Below are 24,459 nucleotides of genomic sequence, written 5' to 3' on the forward strand. Positions count from 1 at the left end.
GGAAAGTCTGGTGATGAACACGATCCTATTTGGTTCTGCTTAGCGCATTTTGGAGTTCATTTTTCACCGAAACCTCTGCATTCACCTCAGGGAATTTTTTTTTTTTTTTTTTTAAGTACCTAAATTGCTGAACTGGTCAGACTCTAATTGTGTCTGAAAGGCTACAGTTGACACACACTGGAGACTTAATTATGTAGTGTGCGGCTCCATCTGTCAGCTGCAATATCTTTTGTTACCAAGAATTAGACTTCCATAGAAGATGACGTGACAGGCTCAATTTGCTTTCACAAGGATAACTGTTATGTGGGCATTTAAATGATGCTGGAAATTAGGACAACATTTACATTTCTTGTGTAGACAGTGAAAGACTATTTACAGCAAGGTTTGTGCAAAATATAAGACTAAGATTGAATGCGTGGCTGCCAATACAATGTTGAGAACCAGGAAACAATTAATTAAAGTATCATGAAATGGAGGATGGTCTGACACAGCACTGTCTGAGCAATGAGGCACCCTTATACATATAGAAAACATCTGAAGTGTTTATTTTTGTGTGAACGTAAGGGAAACAGTATTTGCATTCAAGAGCTTTAATGGCAAATCTGACAGCAAAATTTAAAGACCGTAAGATCCCAGTCTGGGAGACTGAGAGGTTATAGTTTTTTCCTAAGCCAGAGATTTTTCATCACTGTGATGGAAGGAGCCAAATGACTTCCAGACCAGGACTTTTTACATCTTCATGAATCCATGGCTGCAAAAAGGCAGCTCGACTGCAGGTGTTAAATACCTTTAGGGGTCTGATTTGTTCTTTCTAGAATTTACTCTGTACGTGGTGTTGGGTAAATCCACCTGAGGGTTACTTTGGCCTTGCTGCCCCCTAGACACTCATTTAGCTGAGCTAATCTGATCACTTATGGCTAATGGCCTGGAGCCTTCAGGGGACACCAGTACCAATGTATCACACGGCAGCATAAAAGGAGAAAAAAAATGTTATTTTCAGAAACTACACGTGAACTGTAAATTTTCCTCCAAGATTTCACAGTCGTGTTTTCTTACTTTTTCTTAACACACACCATCTCTGTCCCATTTCAGTTTGTGAAGCACACACAGACTATGTGAGAAGCCAAGCAACTGATGCAAAGGTACTGGCATGTTTACAGAGTGAACAAAGAGAAGAGGGAAAAATGCACTACGAGGGATTTTGCTATTTGTTCTAAAATTAACAGTGTTTTTCATTATAAAATGCTTTTATGACTGATTTAATTTGAATAGGGGGGAGAGGGGATGACGACGACTCCTTTCATTTGCTTGCAGGCTGTGCCATATTTCAAGCAATGAACAACAACATTATTTTTAGCAAGCTATACATTCATCGTATAGCGATGCATCTGGAAGTCTAACCTGCCATTATGCCAGCATGCAATATAGAGTTCTGAAAAACTCCCTATATTTATCAGCTTTCGAATTTAACGGTTGTCCAATTAGCTCTAAAATTGTTATAATCTGAGTTTTAGATGAAAAGCTTTTATTGAAAATCTACTAGCAATCTTCTGTAAATGTTAGTCATAAACAATACTGCTAAATCATAAAAATATAACTGCTTGTGATTAATCTGGAGAGAGACTTACATTAACATATTCAGTTCTAAATGGTTTCTCATCCCAGCATTTGATAAGTACTGATAAATTGAATTAGCTTACTTAGCGTGAGGTTTGCTGGGAGCTGGCTTGCAAACCTCCCCTGAAATTCTATTTTTTGCATCCTGGCAAAAACATGAAAAATCCAACCACAGATTGGGTTTTGAAAATGGCACCAGCCTGTGAGGATCTAACTAAATCCCATATCCGTGCTCTTCTGAAAGCATCTCTAACATTCATTTTACACTCAGTGCCTACGCAGATTTTACTCTCCAAAGTATTGAGCGATCTGAGTCCAAGCAACCCATAATTTCTCCATAGTTGCATCCCATTGCAAGCCTACAGGCTCTGCTCAAATGGAACTGCTTCATGCCTGCTTGCCATGTTTCCCCTACTTTGCACACTTGGTGTATTTATTTAGATTTGCAACGTGATCTGCAGCCCTGAAACAAATCAGGGACACAAGTAGGGAAGGCTAATGAACGAACATCCCCGAAGCCTCGAGGCCATCCACAGGGGCATGCACAACTGTGGCCTGGCGGCGGGGCTGCTCAGGACCACCAGTGCTTATAGTGTCTGTGCTCCCACTGCTGTTTTGGCAGATGAGGGTTGTGACAGAAAGTCTCACAGCAGTGCTGGTCCCTTCAGAGGGGCTGGCTAAATGGCAGGGTGCCCATGGCTAGGCCTGGGTAGGCCTATGCTGTGCTGGGCCAGAGGCCTGCTCCCTGCAGAGACCCACCAGCAAATGGAGTTGTCCTCTGAAATGAATACCTGTGAAGTTCCTGTGACGCTGGGGTGGAGATGTCCTTAACTCCAGTAGTTATATCTTATCCTCCCCTTCCCTTGCTAGAGGAACCACGAGGAGAGAATAGCGTGCAGGGACCGCTGCAGTAGCCAGGCGCTGCCCGATTGGCGGCCATGTGGGCCCCGGAATACCTTTCTCATAGAGATTACGCTCCTCTCTTCCCAAATGCACAGATCAAGCAGAAAAACCTCCAAATGGCTCCATTAAATGCTGTCTAACTGACCCCATGGGAGAGTTTTGACCAAAACAGAAAGCTAAGATATGTTTTACTTCAGTAAAATGAGTGAAAAGCTTCTCCAGCACACCAGAAAAAGGTAGAAAACGCAAATTTTAAACCACCATTTGGTGTTAAATACTTGTAAAAGCTTTTTTTCCTTAGATTAATATCTCACATTTATCTGCTCTATACATTTTGGAGACATAGTGAAAATTGCTTATTTCTAATAAAATGTAGCAACTGTACCCTGAGGAAAAATTACTATGTTATGAAATATTTTTCCCCTTTACCACAGCCAATTTAGTTTTCATTTAAAATTCAATAACTGCATCATACTCAGAATCTTCTACCGCCTGTCATAATGACTTTGAACAAAAACTGTGCTGTAAACAAGGAAGATTAGAAAGACATTATTGAGGTAATTTCTCCCCAAATTTCTCTCACATGGACAGAAGTGCAGGAAAGAGATGCAACTGCTAGTGCGAATATGATTCAGAAATAAACAGGAGGAAGGAAGCACTTTGTTCCACGTGCTTTGGTGATAAAAGCATTACTTTCCCTACTTCATTTGAGGTATCTTTCACCACTTGGTGAAAGGAAACACATCGTTGTTTCTCCTTTGGGCAGAGCAGGGCTCAATTCCTTAGCTAATCTCTCCACTAAGCACTGCTGCGCATGTCTGGCTACATCACCTGGTGCCATTCCCTATGCAAAGTGTCTTCACACTCACGAGGATCATTTTATCATTATTATTTTAACTAAAAACAATCCCAACAGCTGGAAGGGAGCCAGCGCTGTGTGGTGCACCGAAGGATGGGCGCTGTGATGCTGAGTGCCTTGCATGGAAGCTGTGACTAGCAGAAAGCAGTAGGGAACTAAACAGTTCTGAGGTTTCTTTTAGAAAAAAAGCAACAGATATAGCTGCCTTTTTTTTTTTTTTTTTTTTTTTCTCCTCCCCTCCCCCCCCAAGGTCAACTGAAAACCGTTCCCTTTACAAAGATTTCTGGCTTTTTTTTTTTTTTTCTTTCTTTTTTTTTCCCCCCCCCCATCTGAAAATGCCACAAAGTTCATCTTTGCCTGGGTGAAATTTCCCACCCTCCCTGAGCCCATAGGCTCCAGCTGCATGGAAATTCTCTCAGTTTTCACAGAAGCCAGACACAAAACCCACTAGAAACTTTTCTGTCTCAGTAAATTGCATTAATCCATAATTGAAGCAAGGCCGAGGCCCTGACCCTGCAGTTGCTCTGGGTGCTCTGCCTGCAGGCTCCCATTTCCCCAGGATCCTCTGTCATTTCTAGCTGCTAACAGCTGACCTTGGGGGGCTTGTAACTCTGTGTGAGTTTAGCAGAAAGATGATAGCATCTACAGTTGTGCTAAAAAAATGGGAAATGCTCGTTTCCAGTAAAGCTGAAAATCATATTGTTACCATAAAACAGCAAAGTTTATTTTATGATCCTCTATTTTTTCCACCCCAATGACCAGGGGAAACCCAGATGCATTTCATAAGGAAACGCAGTGTAACACAGAGCAGCTTTCTGTGCTATTTCTTCTTTAACTGCTGGAGTTAAAATAATTAATTACCGGTCTTCTATCAAGTCCCACTCCCCATGCCAGCATTCCTCCCATTACCAGTGAGGGATGCAGCCCAGGGTGTCGCACTCCAATTATTTCCCGAGGGCTGGTCTCAGCACACCTTAGACGCCTTTGGCTACTGCCAGGTGCGTGCTCTTGTGCAGCAGTGACATAACTGGTGTTTCACACTATTATGGTGTGATGGGAAAAGCAGAGAACAATTTCTGGGAAGAAGGTGAGAATTCATAATGTTGCTATACTTTGCTACACCCAGCTTGCCGTAAATGTCAGGTGGTAAGCACACAAAAAGCGAGGGCTGAATTAATCACAGCAGAAGACGTGCTCGCAACCTGTTCAGCGCCTGCAGGGGAGCCATTTCTGGGAAAGGAGAGAATGAACTGGAAGTGACTGGGTCAAAATGGGGACAGAAAATAGGCCTCGCTAATGGATGTTACCTCATTTGGGACATATAAAAGAAGGGATTAAGATGGGGTCTAACACGCGGTGTATTTCACCTCTGCCCCTCCGTCCATGCCCATGGCCCCTCCATTGTAGCACCTGAATTTCAGCATGCACACAGCAAGCCCCAGGGTTCCAGTCAGTCAGAAAAACTATATTTCCTGCTCCCTCAGATGTTAGACTGGCCATTAAAGTCAACTTAAATGTTAACAAAAAAAGCCTTTCTTCCCTTCTATCTCCAGGGCTGCACAACAGAACCAACCCGAGCAGCTGCCTTCTCCCCGAAGTAGGTCTGTATTCTCCTATTTAACAAAAAAGTGCAAAATCAATTTAATAAAATCCTGTTTTGTTTCTTCTCCGCTTTAATCAATGTACTATAAAATGTTGATAGTCATTTTCTAGGGTTTTGCTAGGTGATTAAGGCAGCCAAGGTCTCTGTATGCCAGACCCTGATAATTTTTATGCTAGACAGTCTCACCAGTGCTCTACGGACACAAGATCATGTTAACACCATTGACTTTCTGCCTTGTGTCATCTGAAATAAACATTTATATCCCAGGAATTGATAGGCCATCTGCAAGCTGAGGTAGCAGGGCATGCCCTTTTTACAAAGCTATGGCATAGGTGTTGGCACAGACTATGGGAATCTTTTGGACAAATGGGCTATGAATTGCAAACAGAGATTTCAATGAATAAATCAAACTCCTGCAAGTGAACAAGAAAGTACCGGTCTGTTCTCTGACACATACAGAGTAAGAACAAGTCTCACACTGCCAAGGACTCTGTCCTCAGTAAATGAACCCTCAACACAGATTTTCTACATCTGGTGTGCCACCAGACAAAGCACATTTGCAAAGGTACAGAAAAACTGCAAAGCTTGGAAAGGTGTAGTTATGTTCCTACTTTCTGTAGGTATTAGCATATACGTGAACTGCAAGATGAGATTGATGGTCTCTGCCACTTACAAAGAATTAAATGTTGAGGTCCAGTATCTAAAAACTAAACTTATTAAGTGAATGCTCCCAAAGCAATTTTAAATTTGGCTAAAAAATGTATATGCTTAATTTAACAATTCTAATAGAGGTTGCTTACCTCTTAAAAAGATTAAGGCTCTTAAAGATGGGCCACATAATGGGAAAACACAAGTGAGTAAACTGGATGCTGATTTAGTTTTACCAGTAACGTTTCTCTGTGATCTACCCTCACATACAGAGGGAAAACACATTGCTTAAAAGATCTAACAGCCTGAGTCTTTCTTGATCTCACACAAGGACAATTGTGCTACAGAGCAGCCCTGCCTAGTATAAGAAACATTAATTTATTTGGATACCTGAATCCCATGCAAAGATGTAGGATACATGGGCTGACCCAGCCAAATGCAAGTTTTCACAGAATCACAGAATCACAGAATTTTCTAGGTTGGAAGAGACCTCAAGGTCATCGAGTCCAACCTCCAACCTAACGCTAGCAGCCCTCCACTAAACCATATCCCTAAGCTCTACATCTAAGCGTCTTTTGAAGACTTCCAGGGATGGTGACTCCACCACTTCCCTGGGCAGCCTGTTCCAATGCCTCACAACCCTTTCTGTAAAGAAGTTCTTCCTAACATCTAACCTAAAACTCCCCTGGCTCAACTTAAGCCCATTCCCCCTCGTCCTGTCACCAGGCACGTGGGAGAACAGGCCAACCCCCACCTCTCTACAGCCTCCTTTAAGGTATCTGTAAAGAGCAATAAGGTCACCCCTGAGCCTCCTCTTCTCCAGGCTGAACAAGCCCAGCTCCCTCAGCCGCTCCTCGTAGGACTTGATCTCCAGGCCCCTCACCAGCTTCGTCGCCCTTCTCTGCACCCGCTCAAGCACCTCTATGTCCTTCTTGTAGCGAGGGGCCCAAAACTGAACACAGTACTCGAGGTGCGGCCTCACCAGAGCTGAGTACAGGGGGACGATCACCTCCCTAGCCCTGCTGGTCACGCTGTTCCTAATACAAGCCAGGATGCCGTTGGCCTTCTTGGCCACCTGAGCACACTGCTGGCTCATATTCAGCCGACTGTCCACCATCACTCCCAGGTCCTTCTCTGCCTGGCAGCTTTCCAACCATTCCTCTCCCAGCCTGTAGCTCTGCTTGGGGTTATTGCGCCCCAGGTGCAGGACCCGGCACTTGGCCTTGTTAAACTTCATGCAGTTGACCTCAGCCCATCGGTCCAGCCTATCCAGATCCTCCTGCAGAGCTTTCCTACCCTCAAGCAGATCGACACACGCACCTAACTTGGTGTCATCTGCGAACTTACTGAGGGTGCACTCGATGCCCTCGTCCAGATCATCGATGAAGATATTAAAGAGGACCGGCCCCAGCACCGAGCCCTGGGGGACGCCACTAGTGACTGGCCTCCAACTGGACTTGGCTCCATTCACCACGACTCTTTGGGCCCGGCTATCCAGCCAGTTTCTAACCCAACGAAGCGTGCGCCAGTCCAAGCCAAGAGCAGCCAGTTTCTTGAGGAGAATGCTGTGGGAGACGGTGTCAAAAGCCTTGCTGAAGTCAAGGTAGACCACATCCACAGCCTTTCCCTCATCCACCCAGCGCGTCACTCTGTCATAGAAGGAGATCAGGTTCGTCAGGCATGACCTGCCTTTCATAAAGCCATGCTGACTGGGCCTGATCGCCTGCTTCCCCTTCAAGTGCTGCATGATGACTCTCAGGAGGATCTGCTCCATGAGCTTTCCTGGCACTGAGGTCAAACTGACAGGCCTGTAGTTTCCTGGGTCTGCCCTCCGGCCCTTCTTGTAGATGGGCGTCACGTTTGCTAGCCGCCAGTCGATTGGGACCTCCCCCGATAGCCAGGACTGTTGATAAATGATGGACAGCGGCTTGGCCAGCTCCTCTGCCAGTTCCCTCAGTACCCTTGGGTGGATCCCATCTGGCCCCATCGACTTGTGCACATCTAAGTGCCGTAGTAGGTCACCAACCAGTTCTTCATGGATAATGAGGGCCACATCCTGCTCCCCATCCCCTTCCACCAGCTCAGGGTACTGGGTATCCAGAGAACATCCGGTATTGCCGCTAAAGACTGAGGCAAAGAAGGCATTGAGCACCTCCGCCTTTTCCTCATCTCTTGTAACTAAGTTTCCCCCCGCATCCAGTAAAGGATGGAGATTCTCCTTAGTCCTCCTTTTTGTGTTGATGTATTTATAGAAACGTTTTTTGTTATCTTTAACGGCAGTAGCCAGATTGAGCTCCAGATGAGCTTTGGCCTTCCTAATTTTGTCCCTGCACAGCCTCGCTACTTCTTTAAAGTCCTCCTTAGTGGCCTGCCCACTTTTCCAAAGCTTATAAACCCTCTTTTTCCTCCTAAGATCAAGCCACAATTCTCTGTTGAGCCAGGCTGGTCTTCTTCCCCGCCAGCTCGTCTTTGGGCACGTGGGAACAGACCGTTCCTGCGCCATTAAGACTTCCCTCTTGAAGAGCGCCCAGCCTTCCTGGACCCCTCTGCCCTTCAGAACCGCCTCCCAAGGGACTCCACCAACCAGTGTCCTGAGCAGCTCAAAGTCAGCCCTCCGAAAGTCCAATACAGCGGTTTTACTGGTCCCCTTCCTGGCCTCGCCAAGAATAGTGAACTCCACCATTGCGTGGTCACTCTGCCCTAGACAGCTCCCGACGATCACGTCCTCCACCAGTCCTTCTCTGTTTGTGAAGAGAAGGTCTAGCGGGGCACCTCCCCTGGTAGGCTCACTAACCAGCTGCGTCAGGAAGCTATCTTCCACGCTCTCCAGAAACCTCCTAGACTGCTTTCTCAGGGCTGTGTTGTGCTTCCAGGATATGTCAGGGAAGTTGAAGTCCCCCACGAGTACAAGAGCTGATGATTTTGCAACCTCTGTCAGCTGCCTGTAGAATTCCTCATCCGTCTCCTCATCCTGGTTCGGCGGTCTATAGCAGACCCCGACCAGGACACTAGCCTTGTTGTCCCTGCCGATCCTAACCCAAAGGGACTCGACCTTGTCATTCCCAACCTCGAGTTCTACAGCCTCGAAAGACTCTCTAATATAGAGAGCCACACCACCACCCCTTCTATGCTGCCTGTCCCTTCTATAGAGCTTATAGCCAGGCATTGCAGCACTCCAGTCATGAGACTGGTCCCACCACGTCTCCGTGATGGCAACCAAGTCGTAGCCTGCCTGCCGCACGATGGCTTCCAGCTCCTCCTGTTTGTTACCCATGCTGCGTGCATTGGTGTAGATGCACTTCAGCTGGGCCATTGCCTTATCCTCCGGCCTTGCCATTGTTCCCCCTGGCACAGCCCCAACAATCCTAGCCTCAGCCCCATCCCCCTTCCTACCTAGTTTAAAGCCCTCTCAATGAGCCCTGCCAGTTCCTGGCCCAGGATCCTTTTTCCCCTAAAAGATAGGGACCCGTCTGCGGCCATCAGGCCAGGTGCTGAGTAAAGTGCCCCATGATCAAAAAACCCAAGATTTCTGCGTTGGCACCAGCCCCGGAGCCACGTGTTTAACAGGTGGGCTTTCCGTGTCCTCTCTGAACTCCTCCCATGACTTTTTTTATGGTATGCAAGTTTCATTAGGTTAATTATTGGGTAATAGAGTATAGTGATAGGCACAGAGATGTAGCCAGGAGAGCCATCAGAATAAAATCTGTAAATAATAATTTTCCAGTCTTTTTTTCAATTCAGATATCTGAATAGGGTTGTCATCTAATGGAATCAACTGCAGCTGCTTGCAGTTCATTCTGTTGTTCTTTCAGAACCTGGACCAGGTATTATTCATGTGACATATTGAAAACTGTGAATTATGACTATTTCCCTCTTCAGGAAGTCAGAGAGACAAAGTCAAGGATGCCAACTCCTGGGAAAGCAATTTTATGATGCACAGGTGTATCTCATAACAGTTTTGGAACTACATTCTACTATAAAATAACCTCTGCATCTCTGATGTCATGGCTGTTCAAGAAGATACACAAATACCAGTGGCTGATACACCCTTTCTTTTAGAAATTGCTGCATACTACCAACAATTAATCTATGTTTTGTTATTTTTCTTGTAGCAGTGAACCCCTTCTGTTCAACCATTATGAAGACAGCATTACATTGGAGCCTGGGTTCAAAGAAATCTATTTGTTTCCAGTGATCGTTAGGTAGAGTCCTGAAGCCTGATGTTTTATCACACACAGTCTCAGATATCCATACAGAGAAAACACAATTCTTAGGCATGGTGCCTTGCAACAAGTTCAACACTTTTATGCTAAAATATCCTGATATCACCAGTAAATTCCACAGCAGTTAAATTTTGCCCCCTACTTCTCCCTATCTTCCTTACTTCTAAACTCTGAAAAAGATGGTGGTTAACATTTCTTCTGTGTCAACATTTGGGAAATATGGAAGGATATACTGAAAAAAGGTAAGGATGAAAACCCAATTCAGCTGCAAAATATTTAATATACACAAAAGATTGCACAAATTATGGCCAGAGAAAATTTCACAGCAAGAGTCAAAGAAAGGGAACATTGAAGTATCTCCAGACAAAGCTCCCCTCATGCCCTCCCATGGGGAATGGGGAATAAGGTCTGTGAAAGTCTTGGCAATTCTGCGAAGATTTGGCACCTGCTAGATTCATGCAGTTGACTCCTCTACAATTCAGCACTTGTCACTAGCCAGTCGTCGATCTCTAAAATGTCACCTTATTATCTTGTTCTAGGGCAAGAAAAAAACAACTACCTCCTCGTGACCAGCAATGTGACCACCAGAAAATACCAGCTTTAAATTTCATGACAGCCTTTTGCTGTTTCCACCCAGGATCTGCTATTTGGCTTATAAGCTTGTTCCTAATCTTCAGTTTTGGGAAAGATAAGAAACAAAAGGTTGGATTCTGCTTGGTCTTAATGTCATACCTTTGTGCAAGAGAAAAATAAAATAATTGCAAAAGTACTTTCTTAAAACCTGATCACACCATGCTGAATCAACAGGCAGTTGGTATTATGAGATAAAAGGATGCTGTTCAGTCTGATTAATCAAACCTGCTTATGCTTGCCAAAGCCTAATTATTCTTTGATCTACATTAATGACTTCAGAAAGTATAGTACACCTGGTGGGAGTACTCAATGGGGAGCATTTTAGACTAAAAGGAAAACTCCTCCCTGTGTCACAAAAACCTAATTTGCTTATGTCAGTAGAATCAATTGTTTTCTGCAGAACTGTGGTCTCCCACAGGTATTGCTGGCTGTATGGAAAGATAATTCATGAAGTTTTTACCAGTATCAAAAAGCTATCATTTGACAAACAGCAAACTCAGTCTCAGGGTGACTTTAAAAAACACATCACTATTGCTATGGGTAGCTTTTTATTGAACAGCCTGGCTGTAACTCACATGAGCACAGACACACGTATCCCAGTTCTCTGCATTCTGAGTGAGATGAATAAGCTGCTCATATCCCAATTTAAAATTCATCAGGAGCTTAATTTACAATCCAGATCCACATTCGCATGGATAAGAATGACACGGCATTACAAAAGAAAGCCTATGAATAAAGCAATCCATCCGGGCTTTACTTGACTGAAAAATGCTATCATAAAAATACAGTAAACCACTGAAAGCATAAGGTCCCTGCTTGTGTGACGGGAACTCATATCAGGATTTTACTACATCAGGTGGTACTTTATGGTCATCAAATGGTGGAGACATCCAGGGCCAACTGACATGCAGAGAAATATGATAGAATTATTTCCAGAAAATCTTCCTGGGACTGCAGCAATTTATCACATAAATTTTAAGATTTCCATGAGGAACATACAAATGCAGATGTGTGTGTGAGCACCAGACAAAACAGTAGGACGAAGATTTAAAGAACGTCCTGCATTTATAACAAGATCAAGCTACAGTAAACTAATAAGTCTCACAGCAGTCTTTTTTTGGTCTTCATGCTGTTGGGAATAATCTAGGGAAGAAGGTACCCTTTGCTTTAAATGGAATATTTGCTCAAATCCCAAAGCCAGATATGCAACTTCCCATGCATTCATAGATGAGGCCACATTGACAACCCTTTAAATTTTGAGGAACCAATACAATTTACTCAAGAATCTCTGCATACAGCACCATGCAGCGTGCAAAGTGCTAAACTGTGGGAGCGTGTAGGTGCGGTCATGAGAAGCAATAGCAAAAGACTTTGTGGAATGCAACTGGAGAGAGTCTCCTGCTATCGACTACTTCAAGAATTCAGCTCATCAACCAACGCAAGAGAGGACAAGTCTTAAATAAAGCACGAGAGAAATGATTTAAGAATTTGATGGCAAGATCAGTGATGACAACACTTTGCTTCTTTCTTAACGTTTTATGAGTATGTAGTATTTTCTCTTGCAGCAGAATTAATTAGTTTGAGGTGAAATGCTGTGGGAGGGGAAAACAATCATGAATTTATAAGAAAGACATGTTTGTCTCAGATAGTACTGCCCAGATTTTTTTTTCTTTTTTCTTCGTCTTATTTTTATTATTTTCTCCATTTGAATACAGATTTCTGCCTACATTTAATTCTTATTCCCTGAGTAGACTTCACTTTAGGCCTTTTGAATTTTAATACCTTGGGCATAACTTGTTTAATATATTGATGGGTCAAACACCATGGCTGTGCTAGAATATGTTGCCATGAGACAGCACAGCATCTGGAAGAAAGGTGCAATCCTGCTTACAGAGAGACAATGAGGAGTGTGTTGAGCACACCATCAGGCACTGCCAGCGCACAGGACGCATTTCATTTGGCACTATTTCAGGACAAACACACGGGGTGTCCAGAGGCTTTAGTTGATATCAATCTATCAATGGGACTTCACTCATTTATAGCAGCAGACATTCTTGCTCTGTTTTGTTTGCTTTGCACCATCATTTCCTTCTCATCAAGAAACAAACTCAATTATACTTTTTGCTGCTCCAGGCATAACTAATCAGCGGGCAACTCCCTCAGTAAGCCCAGCCATTTCAAATACCTCCTCTCACCAGCAGATACCTCCAAAAAAAAAAGTGTTACTTCTATACCCCTCAAGGGGTGCACACACCGTCATTAATCTTTCTTTCATCTCACAGAATGCTAATAAAACAATCACCTCCCTATCCCCGAATTGGGTAGGTCCTAATTAACATGCTAATTGGGCAGATCTTCCCTAATGACTCCCAAACCTCAGCAGTAATATGTTATTTAGATAGAAAAGAGTTATCTAAAAGATAGGCAGAATTAAAAAACTGGCAAGTCATAGCACAGTTTGGATAGGCAAAATGTTGAAACATCCCTTTCTACTGCAAGAATTAAAATTCTCCACCAGCCTGTGCTACAGATCATATGTTTACAGATCCATCACCTTGCAAGCTTCAGAGCAAAAGGCATTTTGAAGGTAATATACAACTGTAATAAAGAATAGCATTCAAGCAGAGAGAAACAACATATGAGTAACAATGAAGTTTTAAAATATATTATTAAATCTGTTTATTTTAATATGTCTCCAAATAAAGCTGCTTTTTATTATCTGACACAAAAACGTACAAGTTGTTTTGCAAACTCAGTAATGCCAGCAGCTCTGGCAGTTTGCATTCATGAGCAACTTCAGGATGGATAGTTCAGGTGTTAATGGAATTAGTCCATTGGGGCTAGTATTGTGTTTATGCAGTTAGAGATTCAGTATAATCAAATTCCTGTGCACTTGCTCTCTTTAGAAAATAGGATACAATAATAATTTAAATCCTCCATTAAGCTAAAATGAAAATATTGGCACATGCCATAAAAGTCATCGCTCTGAAATTTTCTTTCATGCACACCTCACAGATAAAAGCAGAGTATTTTTACTGAGAAATTTGAATCTTATACAGCAAACTGTTTAATGTGTCTCTCTTGAAACTTCTACTGCGGAAGTCCCCGCAAGCACGGCCTTATCCCACTACAGCTGCACAGGTAGTTGATAAGCACACTGGAGTGCGTTGCCTTGAAATCACCATTTCTGTAAAAAACATGCATGCAGCCAGTCAGCACTGCCTCAAACCTCACAGTCATATTAGGGAGGATGAAGTCAGTGCCAGGACTACATCGCAGCAACTAACACTGGACCAGGCAACCAAGTCAAACCTAAGGCACTGCTTTGGTCCCAAGCTGGAAAACTGCAGAGGAAAACCAAATGATTCTTCTGCTTTGTTTTTGGAGCACAGCAGAAAGAGAAATACTAGCATGGGGATGCCACAGTATTTTGTGCAATTTTTTGGACTCCATTTAACTCTATTAAAAGAGCCACAAAGAGAAGTCAAAACATTTCACTGTAATATTTTGTTTTCTGTGGCAGAATGATTTTTCATTAAAAGTTTTTTTTTTTTTTTTTTCTTACCAAGATGCCAAAAGCAAAAATAAAATGTTTTTGTCTCAATTTCTGCTATTCTTTCCAGTTTTAGTTTTTATGACCCTTGTTCCTAAAACCATTCTTTCTTCTCCCTCCCCCTCATTTTGCAATGCCTGAAAATAATAATAAAAAAACCTTTCCACCTATTCATATGTTTTTCCTTGCATACGAAGGATGTAGAAACAACAAAACAATCATTATTTATGGCTGTGACAGACCAAGAAAAAATGAAAAAATGAGTACAGCTCAGCTTCGGACAGTCTGGATCCTTGCTTTTCATCATTGCACATACCCATGCAAACTCCCCTTACTTCTGAAGTACTTGATAAACAATCTGCTGGCTTTGTTTGCTGGTAACTACAATACAAACACTGGCTTTAGATGCACCATCAGAAGTCATGTTAGGGATCACATCTTACTTCGGCTAAGTCAGTGAGGCATTGATTTAGCAAAGCCCTTTAGCTCTTTCAGTACCATGCTGATACTCGTGCCTACATACGAGGAACAGTTTATAACATACGCCTACTTAAATCTACAATACAACAGACATCAGTCTGTTCAGACAGGATAAAATAATATATAGTTTAAACAAACAAAAAAGTGAGCTGTCCTTTTTTTTTTTTTTTTTGATATTTGATACTAAAGTGCAAGGAATCACAGAGATATGTCCCCTCCCCACTTTCCATATGCTTAGTTTTGAACAGCATAATTTATTTGTACAAGTTGTTGATAGAAAATTAAATTACAACGAAAATACTGTAGCACACATTAGGCTGGCCTGTGTTTCTTGTTGGTATTCTGTTCTACAGTAGACGAGGGCTAAAAAGCCCTTGGATCGAAACTGCTGCATTACAGACAGAACATTTATTTTATAGCAGGTTCTTATGGAGCAACCTTTGCTCATCCCTGGCTGGCAAACGGGCAGCTGCCCTTGAGCATGCAGATCTTTATAACGCTGTTAAAAAGTACCTGTTTATGGTGGCTTCATGCACCAAAGGATGAACGGTCTGCCAACAGGGGGAAGCCTGGCTAGGTAAGGCTAACCCATGTTCCACCCACACATCGGACGTGGCAAGTTCTGGCTTCTGCAGAATAACTGCAAGATAACAGCACATGGCAGGGCTCCACCTTGCCCTGGAGACACAGATGAAAAGCATTTCTGAAGCCCCCAGCAGAGATGCAGCTTCTGGTCCAGCATCCATGTTGTTACCCCCTACTTGAGGTGGATCAAGCCCTTGCACCAATCTGGTGGTTCAAGGATGGTTTTGTGCGTGTGAGGATCTGCACGGAAGAAACTCTACTATCCCAGATGCCTAATGGGGCCTCCTGGGATCTGCAGCTCTCCCAAACAGTGTCAGGAAATTTGATTTCTGCTCTGTGATCCTCTGGCTAGAAACCAATTGCTCACTTGCTCTTATCTGCCGGTCCCTGTCTCTCAACCTGTGCTTCGTTAGCAGAGTTACCCTGGTGTGCTGTGCTTAGTGAGAGGGCAGGATGCCACTCTGACAGATGGAGCCAGAGCTAGGCCTGCCAAAGAGCCAGCATGTGGATCACATTAAAGACCGAGGGGAGCCAGTTCCCATCCAGAGCCATCGCCACGGCTGCCTGGAGAGGGCCTGGGAGGCCTCACTTTGATTTGGAAGCTGCAAAGGAGCTAATGGCCTTGTCTAATTGCTAACCACTTGATCTGAGCTATTCGTTACCTCATGTGCAGGCCTCTCTCCCCTCCCGCAGGGCTTTTAAAGGCCTTTAAAAATGATGACTTGCAGAGTCCTCACCAAAAACAGTCTATTCCTACATTAAAGCTTGGAAACCTCTGAAACTGATTCTGAGCTGGTGATATTTTATACCTTTTGCTTTTGGTACCTTCCTTGAGCTCTGTATCAGGAGGAAGTGGCATCAGTTTACCAGTATTTACCGAGGAGCTTTGGTTGCCTTAGGATGCTGGTAACCTGGGGCTCCCATTTGCCCATTGACTTTGCAAATATGATTTCATCATGAAGAATGGTTTTAGAATTAAATTTTGCCAGTAAAATTGGATTTGAAATGGAAGTCAGATCACACGTTATCATTTCTGTGAAGGAGCCAACTCTAGTTAATGTGTAAGGCCAGAAGCCAAGTTGCCTGTAAATGCTAAAGAAAACAAATAACCTTGCAATTTCTTTCCTTCCTCCAGTCTCCAGAGAACTTCAAGTAGAAAAACACTTACCTGAACACAAATGAGCAGTATGTGAAGCCCTCATTTCTGAGGGCCCTATCTCTGTCATGGAGCTAGGGAAAACCCACAATTACCTCCTTCTTCCATACATTGCTTGTATGGGAGTAAGGAGAAGCATTGATCAGCAATTTGAAGAAGCCAGCTTGCGACAAAACCTCTTTAAAACACTGGAAAGAGAGAAAAGGAGAAGCCTTTCTAAGGCCCAGGTTGATATTTTGGCACCTGTTTGCCTTTGATAAGAGTTAGTGCCTAAAGAACTGAAAGAACCTCAGGGTAGTCATCTGCAAGGATGCAGGCAGTTCTGCCTGTGGTGCCTTGCAGCAGGGAGCAGCACCCCAGGAGAGGGCAGCACCCCCCAAATCCACAACACAACACCTTCCTGTACTCCAGCTAGTTCAATATCCCTGTGAGAAACAGGCTTTATGCAGGCAAATTACTCAGCTACTTTCCTCCTGGTAGCACCTCTAGGGTGCTGCAGTGTGTGCGTGCTGAGACAGGGTGAGAAGATTTTTTCCAGTGCAGCTGCACTCCTCAGCTTATTCTTGTATCTGCAAGAGACAGCAACCGTTAGGGGAAGCGGGGAAGAAAAAAACTTGTCTCCTTGGAAGGACAGCCAGGATAATGCAACAGCTAGATGCTGTGGACACGAAGGGGGCTCTTGGGAAAGAAACCACCAGAGCTCTGTGTATCTCCACTAATACAATATTTGTTTTTGTGATGTAACTCTCCTTATAGAAAGCACTGACGTTTCTGTGTACAACGGCATGGCAATGTGCTGTGGAAGCAGAGCTCAAAGGGCAGTCATGGAACAAAGCTCTCAGACAGGCTGAGAAGCAACACAGCCTGAGACAAACAGCGTCAGGGTGAGGTATCTGAAGGGGCGTGTTTTTCTGACAGAAATACAGCTCCGGGAGCTGTATTTACATCTTCTGCACACTTGCATCATGGCTCAGTGATAACAATAAATCCAGCTTAGATCAAAACTACTGCAACTGTGAGACACAAAGCACTGATCCAGTATAAATTTGCTGCACTGGTTCAGATTTGTTAAAAAAAAAAAAAAATGTTGACAGGTTGACTTTTCACTGGCAGGCTTTGCTGGGTCACATACCATCTGTCTGCAGCACTACAACATTCTCCAAGATCCAAAACTCTCTTCAGCTACCAGAAAATACACACACACTCCTTATCTTATTTTTTTGGCTAATTCAGTAGAGATGAAATTGTGTGTCCATGCCTGATTTCGTTCAAGCCTGTGTTGCTGGATGGTCCTGTAAGTGCATGGATCTGATATGATGACCCAAGAGTTGCTCCTTCAGCCTTTGCTGGAACAGCCCCAGAATGCAGTGCCCCAGAGCACCATTTTGCTCTTCTTCTCAAAAACATACTGCATTTTGCTCATCATTTTACAATTGATTTTCTCTTTTGTCTTTTTTTTTTTTTTTTCAGTGATTTTCTGAGATCAATTTTAACAGATAGAAGTTTTAGCTGCCTGCAAAGAACAAAGTAGAGAGGAAACTTTAACTTTTGATTTGTCACATTTTCTAAACAACAAAAAAGTGTGTAGAACATACACGCTCCTGGTGAAATCTGGGTCATCATCCTCTACAAGCGACCCCTGCTCAACTGAAGGTGAAATGGCTCTAGGCGAACTCAAAAAGAGCTCAAAAGACAAGAGCCTAGCCAAGCCCAGCAGAGGGTCAGACCTTGGTCTTTTTGAGATGACCTGCTCATTGAAGCTGTCATGTGGAGTGTAATAGATCAATGGGTTTTAAAAACACACTGAAGGATTTGTAGGCTGAAAGCATTAAGGCTATGTAAATGGAAATTTTGTTTCTAAGGAGTGAAATATGCAGATTTTTCTCATTGCTTCCACATAAACGAGTGACCAAATGAAGAGAAAACTGATCAAGAAAAATGTATGCATAATAAAAATGTGTACATGCTTCATCTAAAATTCATTGCCTCCAAAGGTTCATCAAATAATTACTTAATCTTGAACAGCTGCATGCACAATAAAATTTGCTTGCACTAGGTCTGAATAGAATTAATTTTTCTTGAGATTTGTAACAACCAATACCCTCCAAATGTTCAGCAAGTGGCAGCTCCAACTGAAAACAACACTAAAGTAACTCCTATTTGAAAGGACCTACACAAAGCTGATTGATTCTGAGCTGACACTTGCTGGTTTTAATCATGTAGTTCATTATATAGTAGCAAAAGCCTGCAGAAATAACAGGCCCATTGCATACAAGAAATTATTAATGAGTCAAATCCAATCCATGTATTGCTCTGCTCAACAAACATGGAAAGCTTTATGTCATAGGTGAAATATTTCACTCCTGCTATGAACTAAGGAGAAGATGTGCAGGAGATTTAACACATTGAGCTCACTGTAACGTCACAGTGTGCTTTGCTTCCTCAAACCTCTGCAGGTAGGTCAGAGGGCTAGGGTCTTGGGCAGAGCTTGGGAGTTTTGCTCCTGGTGTGGAAGGAAAGGGAGAACCTCTGACACCTTTTTGGAGCAGAACTTTAAAAGACAGATTCACTCCACCCTGTTGTTTCTGTAAAATCACTTCTGTGCTGACAGAAGGATTTGTTCCAATACGCTTTATTATTTAAATACCTCTTGCCATCAAATTTCCTTGGATAATGTTTATTACTGAGTCACCTGGCTTGAAATGGGAGCTGCAGATGAGGTATTAAACGGACTGAACTCGTGTTCTGGTGTCTTGTAACCTCTGCAATCTTTCCTGCAAAGCTGTCACTGTGAGAACTTCCTAACTGCCTGTAATTATACTGTCTCCTCTCTGTTTCCCACTTGTACAAACCATACAGCAGGAGATTTTCTTTGTTGTGCTGAAGTTAGTAGGAAGACTCTCATTGACTTCACTTCAGTAACAATTGGATCAACCCCCAGGTAGCTGCATCACAAATTCACAAAAGTGCCAGTTTGGAAGCACTTTGCAGTGTCATCATTTACTCTGGTAAGAGGAGCTGCTTGCCAAAGATTCAACTCCCATTGTGAAGAAAGGGAAGAGGGATGTTCTGGTTTTACCACGGATAGCTATTCCTTACAGCACCAGCCTGCCTGTTTCTGTGCTCAGCTACGAAATACAAGTTGTTCTACAATAGTCACAGGCCCGAAGACTCCTCTCCCCAAAGCTGTTGAGCTCAAAATACTTGGGATGACAGATGACCATGTCCATAGTCAGACAAGATGGGTAGCAGCCCGTGTAGTTTTGTAATTAAGCTAAGTTTGCAAGGCTTTTATTTTGGAGAAAAACAACAGGATCTCTTATAATTGGAAATTAAACTAGATGAATGCCACTGCCTTTATTTTGGCAGCTGAATTCCAGTAATGCTTAGCAATCATTGTGTTTGTAATGTAAATATACTTCTGTCGCGGCACTGAAATAGATTTCTTCTTTTCCCCTACTCATCAAAGTCAAAAAATTTTCTCCAGCTGCTGCTGATCAAGAGTTTGTCGAACATTACCCAGACTATTAGTATTCTGCACACACTGCCAGGTGCACATATAACTCAATAGCATCTCTCTCTCAATCCAGTTAATTGAATCATGGCTTGATTGAGTTCAACAGACAATAAAAAATATTTTCCCAGTTTGAAAAGTTCTGACTTACTTCACTGGATAAAGGAGCGATAAGGAGCAACTCCACAAGGAAAATTGTGTTTGTTAGTCTCGTCTGAATCAGTGCTCAATTCTGTGAGCTCTCAGCTCTTCTTTTGCTTCCTTACTCATATTTCTGTTAGCACTGCAAGACAAATGAGCTAGCAGGTACCACAAAAGGTCAAAAGACAGATAACAAAAGAAATTTTAGTATTTCTCCAATGCGACCAGCACAGCCACACTTCACAGGGGAGGCACCACTGAAGAGCAGCTGAGCACCGCTGCCCCTCAGGTCCATCTCGTGGGGTGTCCCACCTCTGACAGAAGCCAGCAGAGACCATTCCCCTTCTACAGGCTGCAGCATTAAAAATCAGTTATGTTTTTAACACTGGGTGAAGCACTAAGACCTCCAAAGACAGGGAGAGGATTTCTTGCCCATTAAATTCAGCTATAAAGGAACTAAGTGTTAGGGAAACAAAGGACATTTTGATTTAAGTGGACATGGGATGATGAAGGTTACAACTAACAGCTCTGCTCACAGTGAGACAAATGCTGTCCCAGCCATCAGGTGTGGATCTTCTACTTGACAATGGAGTTGGCACTTTTAACAGTACCAAGGGCCAGGGGAAGAAGAAACTGCAAATGGTTTTGGAGAGAACAGGTGGGAAGAACAGTGCCATTTGGTGATGACACGGCTCAGATCTGAAGAAAATACTATTATGGGCATTAATATTTAGAGTCTGCAAGTCCCCAGGAGCACCTGAAGGTCAGGCAGGCTACGCTGCTGAGATGTGCTGTGCAGCTGAGCAAACATCCCTGCCACACTGAACTGCCAGACCTTTTTTCCCCCCCTTTTTATGGGAGCACTGTGACAAAGCACCCCAGTGCATCCCCACTGTCCAAAGTGGTTCTGCATCTGCCAGAGGAACAACAAAAATCAATGACAAGTGTCCAAAGCAGGCATACATACCCCCCAGCTGTGTACTCAGCTTGTTTCTCTCCTTCCCCAGCTGACTCCTTCCTAAACTGTGCTGCCTGCATCTGTAACATTAACAACTCTGCAATTTCTGAGTGACCTTGTGCAAAACCAGTTGGGATGGAGGCAGCTGGAGGCCCACCGGAGGGCTGGCATGGGCCCCATGCCTGCATTTTCAGTCAGGTCTGAACCTCCAGCCTACCACCACTGTACACTTCCCACTTACCTCCCCTTGCCTTGCCTGCAGCAGCACCAGACTCAGCACACCTCCACCCAAGCTGCAGCATCCTGCACAACTGATCTCTCACCCAGAAGGATCCATGGATCTTACTATTTCTTAAAGTATTGGGCATAACACAGCAGGGATGAATTCGACTAATTCTGACAGAGTGAAAACCAGTATTTCCTAAACACTGAGGTCTTTCCATTGTTGTTTCTTAAGAGACAACAGCGTCAAATAATTGTCAATCCACTCAAATTCTCTATTTAACAAGCTCTTGAGTAGAGCCTGCTCTTCCAACTTGTTTTTCTGTTTTGGGCAAACTTCAGTGCAGGACAGGCAGGCTCTTTGCATCTAGCTTTGCTGTGCTAACTACCATGTGTTAAAAACAAACAAACAACAACAAAACACCCAAAACCTCCAGAACTAAGGGCTTTCAGCTGTGTTCAGTTGTTAAACAGGCTGTGGAGCACTAACAGTTGCAGACAGCATGTATTATGGGGTGATTAATACAGAGAAGGCAGATTGATGATGCAGAGTTAAGCACCAGATTCTGAATTAAAGCTTGTTTTTATGTGCTTGACTGAGGTGTGTTTTATTATAGCATGACACCCACCAGCACAGATAGAGTTCAGGGTCTGTCAGCATTTTCCAATCTAAGTCAGCTGTGTTCTCCAGAGCAGGAAGGAGAGCTGGGCTGTAACTCAGCTGCGCCCATCCTCTTGAGTCAGGAGCTTGGCAGACAAGGTCTCCTCTGAGGACAGCGATGTTTGTTCTGCTAATTATTGTTCCAATTGCTTTGACCTTTTTAAAATTAAAGGAGGATTTGAAAGAGAAAAATATGTGCAAGCCAAGATTTCCACAACTTGAGATAGTTTCCTTACTTTTACAACTTCAGGTACTGCTTTTTATAACCGTGAGAGCAGAATGTGGATGAAATGCTAAGAATATAGTGAAAATTAAGAATACACCTCTTTATGTATGAAGAGAATAATAAAATAGTTATCTAATTAATAATTGAAATAAGATGAAATCTGTTTAACTCATGAGATTAAGTAAAATACAAAGATTTCAAGAAAACTCAGCTGATGGCAGGACATAGAGATCTTAAAAAAGTCTCTCTTCATTGTGGATTCTAGTATGTGATACGTGTGAATCTGGTATTCAACATATGTCACAAATTTGATATGTACAAAAAGAAAGTAAGGATGTAGCTACAGGACTGAACCATCTAAACCATACATACTGAACTGGCCTTGTTACCTGCGCTTACCAAAGTTAGGCCAGAGCCTGATTATCCCTCAGAAGCAAATACTTCTGGCATGGTACTTATAACATCTAGGAAGTGGCTTGGGCACCTCAGAACCATCAGCAAATAATGTTGTACGTAATAAAATACTGTATGGCCTTCCTGTCGAAAGTGATGCACTTTGGCTAGACCTGTCTCACTGTGGCTCTCCCTAGAGGACTGTGGACCAAGGACCTCAAACTGTAGGCAGATAGATGGATGTTCCTTCCTACAAGTTGGAGGCTTACAAACACTTTGTGTCCTTTCTGTGTAGATGTTCTTTTAAATCTCCTTTGACAGTCAGGAGCTCCTACAATATTTACAGCAACCGTGCAATGTCTTGGTAATTTATCCAGGATTCAGCAAGTTTCCCCATCTGCCACACTTTATACATCTTTAAGAAGTCTCCTAAAGAAAAGACACTTGAATTTTTCTGCTCAGAAAACACAGCGCTAGCACTGACTTAAATACCAAACACACACTGCAAATAAGGCACCGATTGATGTCGTACTTCCAATGATTAAACCATGCAGCTTAGAAGTAAAATTTTATATTTTGCAATTTATATACAATATTCTAAACATTCACTTCAAGCAGGATGCTATTTGAAGAAGCACTTCTAGCTTCAGTCTAGTCTCACAGGAGACTTTATGCTTGTGAAAGGTGTTTCACATGGGGAATCAGACTGCTTCACAAATAAATATTTATGTATTATACCAAGAAAGGGGTCCAGATGGACAAGCTAAGGCACAGGCATGTGCTCAGCAATGCACTTTATGTACTTCAGGCACGTGAATGGACTTACTGACAACTTTTTGACTTAATTTTGTTAAAAAAAAAAAAAAAAAAAAAAAAAAAAGCTGTTTAGAGACCAAACGTGTAAGGAGAAAGGGCTTGGCATTGCTATTTTACTGGTTCAAAGCTGTTAAAAATCTTGTACTTAAAAATGGAATAGAGGATGTATAGAAAAAATAGAACATAAATATTAAAAAATCTCAGTCTAAATTACTTCTGTTATTAAGAAAATTGTTTCAGCTGATACAAACTTCTTTCTTATGCTTTTAACTTTGCTTGTTTGAAAAAATGAGTCTGATTTTTTCTTGACAATTCTCAAGATCTAAGAGTGAGAAACACTTCCTACAGGCTGATATCTAAGTAATCAAAATCAAAACAAGTTGACTTCTAACATCAGGAACATTTATACTAAATTAGATTATGTGAAACAGAAGAGAAACAAAACTGCTTGATTGCTCTTGTAAGGTCATACTTACACCAGAAATTATTTGGACACTGATTTCACATGTGATTATTCTCATCCTTCAAGAACTTTTTTTTTTTTTTTTTAAATTGAATTTTTCTCGATCTGTTTAGAAGACAGGTTTGTTCAGAAAAGGTTTATTCAGAAATTCACTGAGCCCATTAAATGACTTTATGTCCAAACTTTGCATCTCATTTTACACTTCCTTGAGTATAAACATAAATCTTGGTTCACCTTTTACTCCTTCCTTTACTGCTACCCCTTATCCAGGGCCAATCTGGATGGGTAATTTAATGAATGCTGAAATAACATTTGCCTGACTAAAGACACTGCTTATGCCTGCTGCAGAGGCACAGGGAGCTTTCATCCCACCCCTCTCCTACAAGCGTCCTATGCTGTCACAGCTCCTCTGTGAGATGCTGTCACATTGCTAAGGCACAAGAAGTTGGAGCCATCTGCTCGCTTCAACTAATTACAGCTTGCTCCTGAGATTTCTGCTGGGGCTCTCCTTTCAGGCATGCTGAATGAGAGCTGAAAGTATTAGAGGAATCAACCGCATTGTCTCACATTTTAAACAAGAATAAAAAGGGATGCCCTTCCTAAACAAGCAAAGTGATATTATTTCAACTCCCTCAGAAGTGAGTGGCAATGGCTTTCTTTGCAAATGGCTCTTTACTACACATACAAACAACGCTAGGAGAGGTTGAAGTGTCAGGAGAAGTTGAACTTTCAGCTCCTTTCTCTTTAATAAATAATGACAAGCCTCACTTGAGTTCAGCAAAGTGCCTCTCCTGCCTTTCTGCTG

The 24,459-nt window shown here is 42.7% G+C and overlaps 1 protein-coding gene across 2 annotated transcripts in view; it reads right to left on the minus strand.

Moving 5' to 3' along the window:
- Positions 1-21,202, minus strand: part of LOC311420570 (uncharacterized protein) — a 32,713-nt gene extending 11,511 nt beyond the window's left edge. Inside the window, exon 1 of one of the 2 annotated variants that reach the window (XR_014684371.1) lies at positions 2,409-2,564. Coding sequence is in view for 1 of the 2 variants with exons in the window: in XM_084491617.1 (XP_084347743.1) it covers positions 21,115-21,175 (61 nt within the window). In the remaining variant the exon portion in view is untranslated. Of the gene's footprint in view, positions 1-2,408; positions 2,565-21,114 lie in introns of those variants that run through there. The other variant, XM_084491617.1, reaches the window with a different exon arrangement.
- Between the last annotated feature and the right edge of the window lie 3,257 nt (positions 21,203-24,459).

Source organism: Aythya ferina (assembly GCF_964211825.1).
Source record: "Aythya ferina genome assembly, chromosome: 17".
NCBI classification, from domain to species: domain Eukaryota; kingdom Metazoa; phylum Chordata; class Aves; order Anseriformes; family Anatidae; genus Aythya; species Aythya ferina.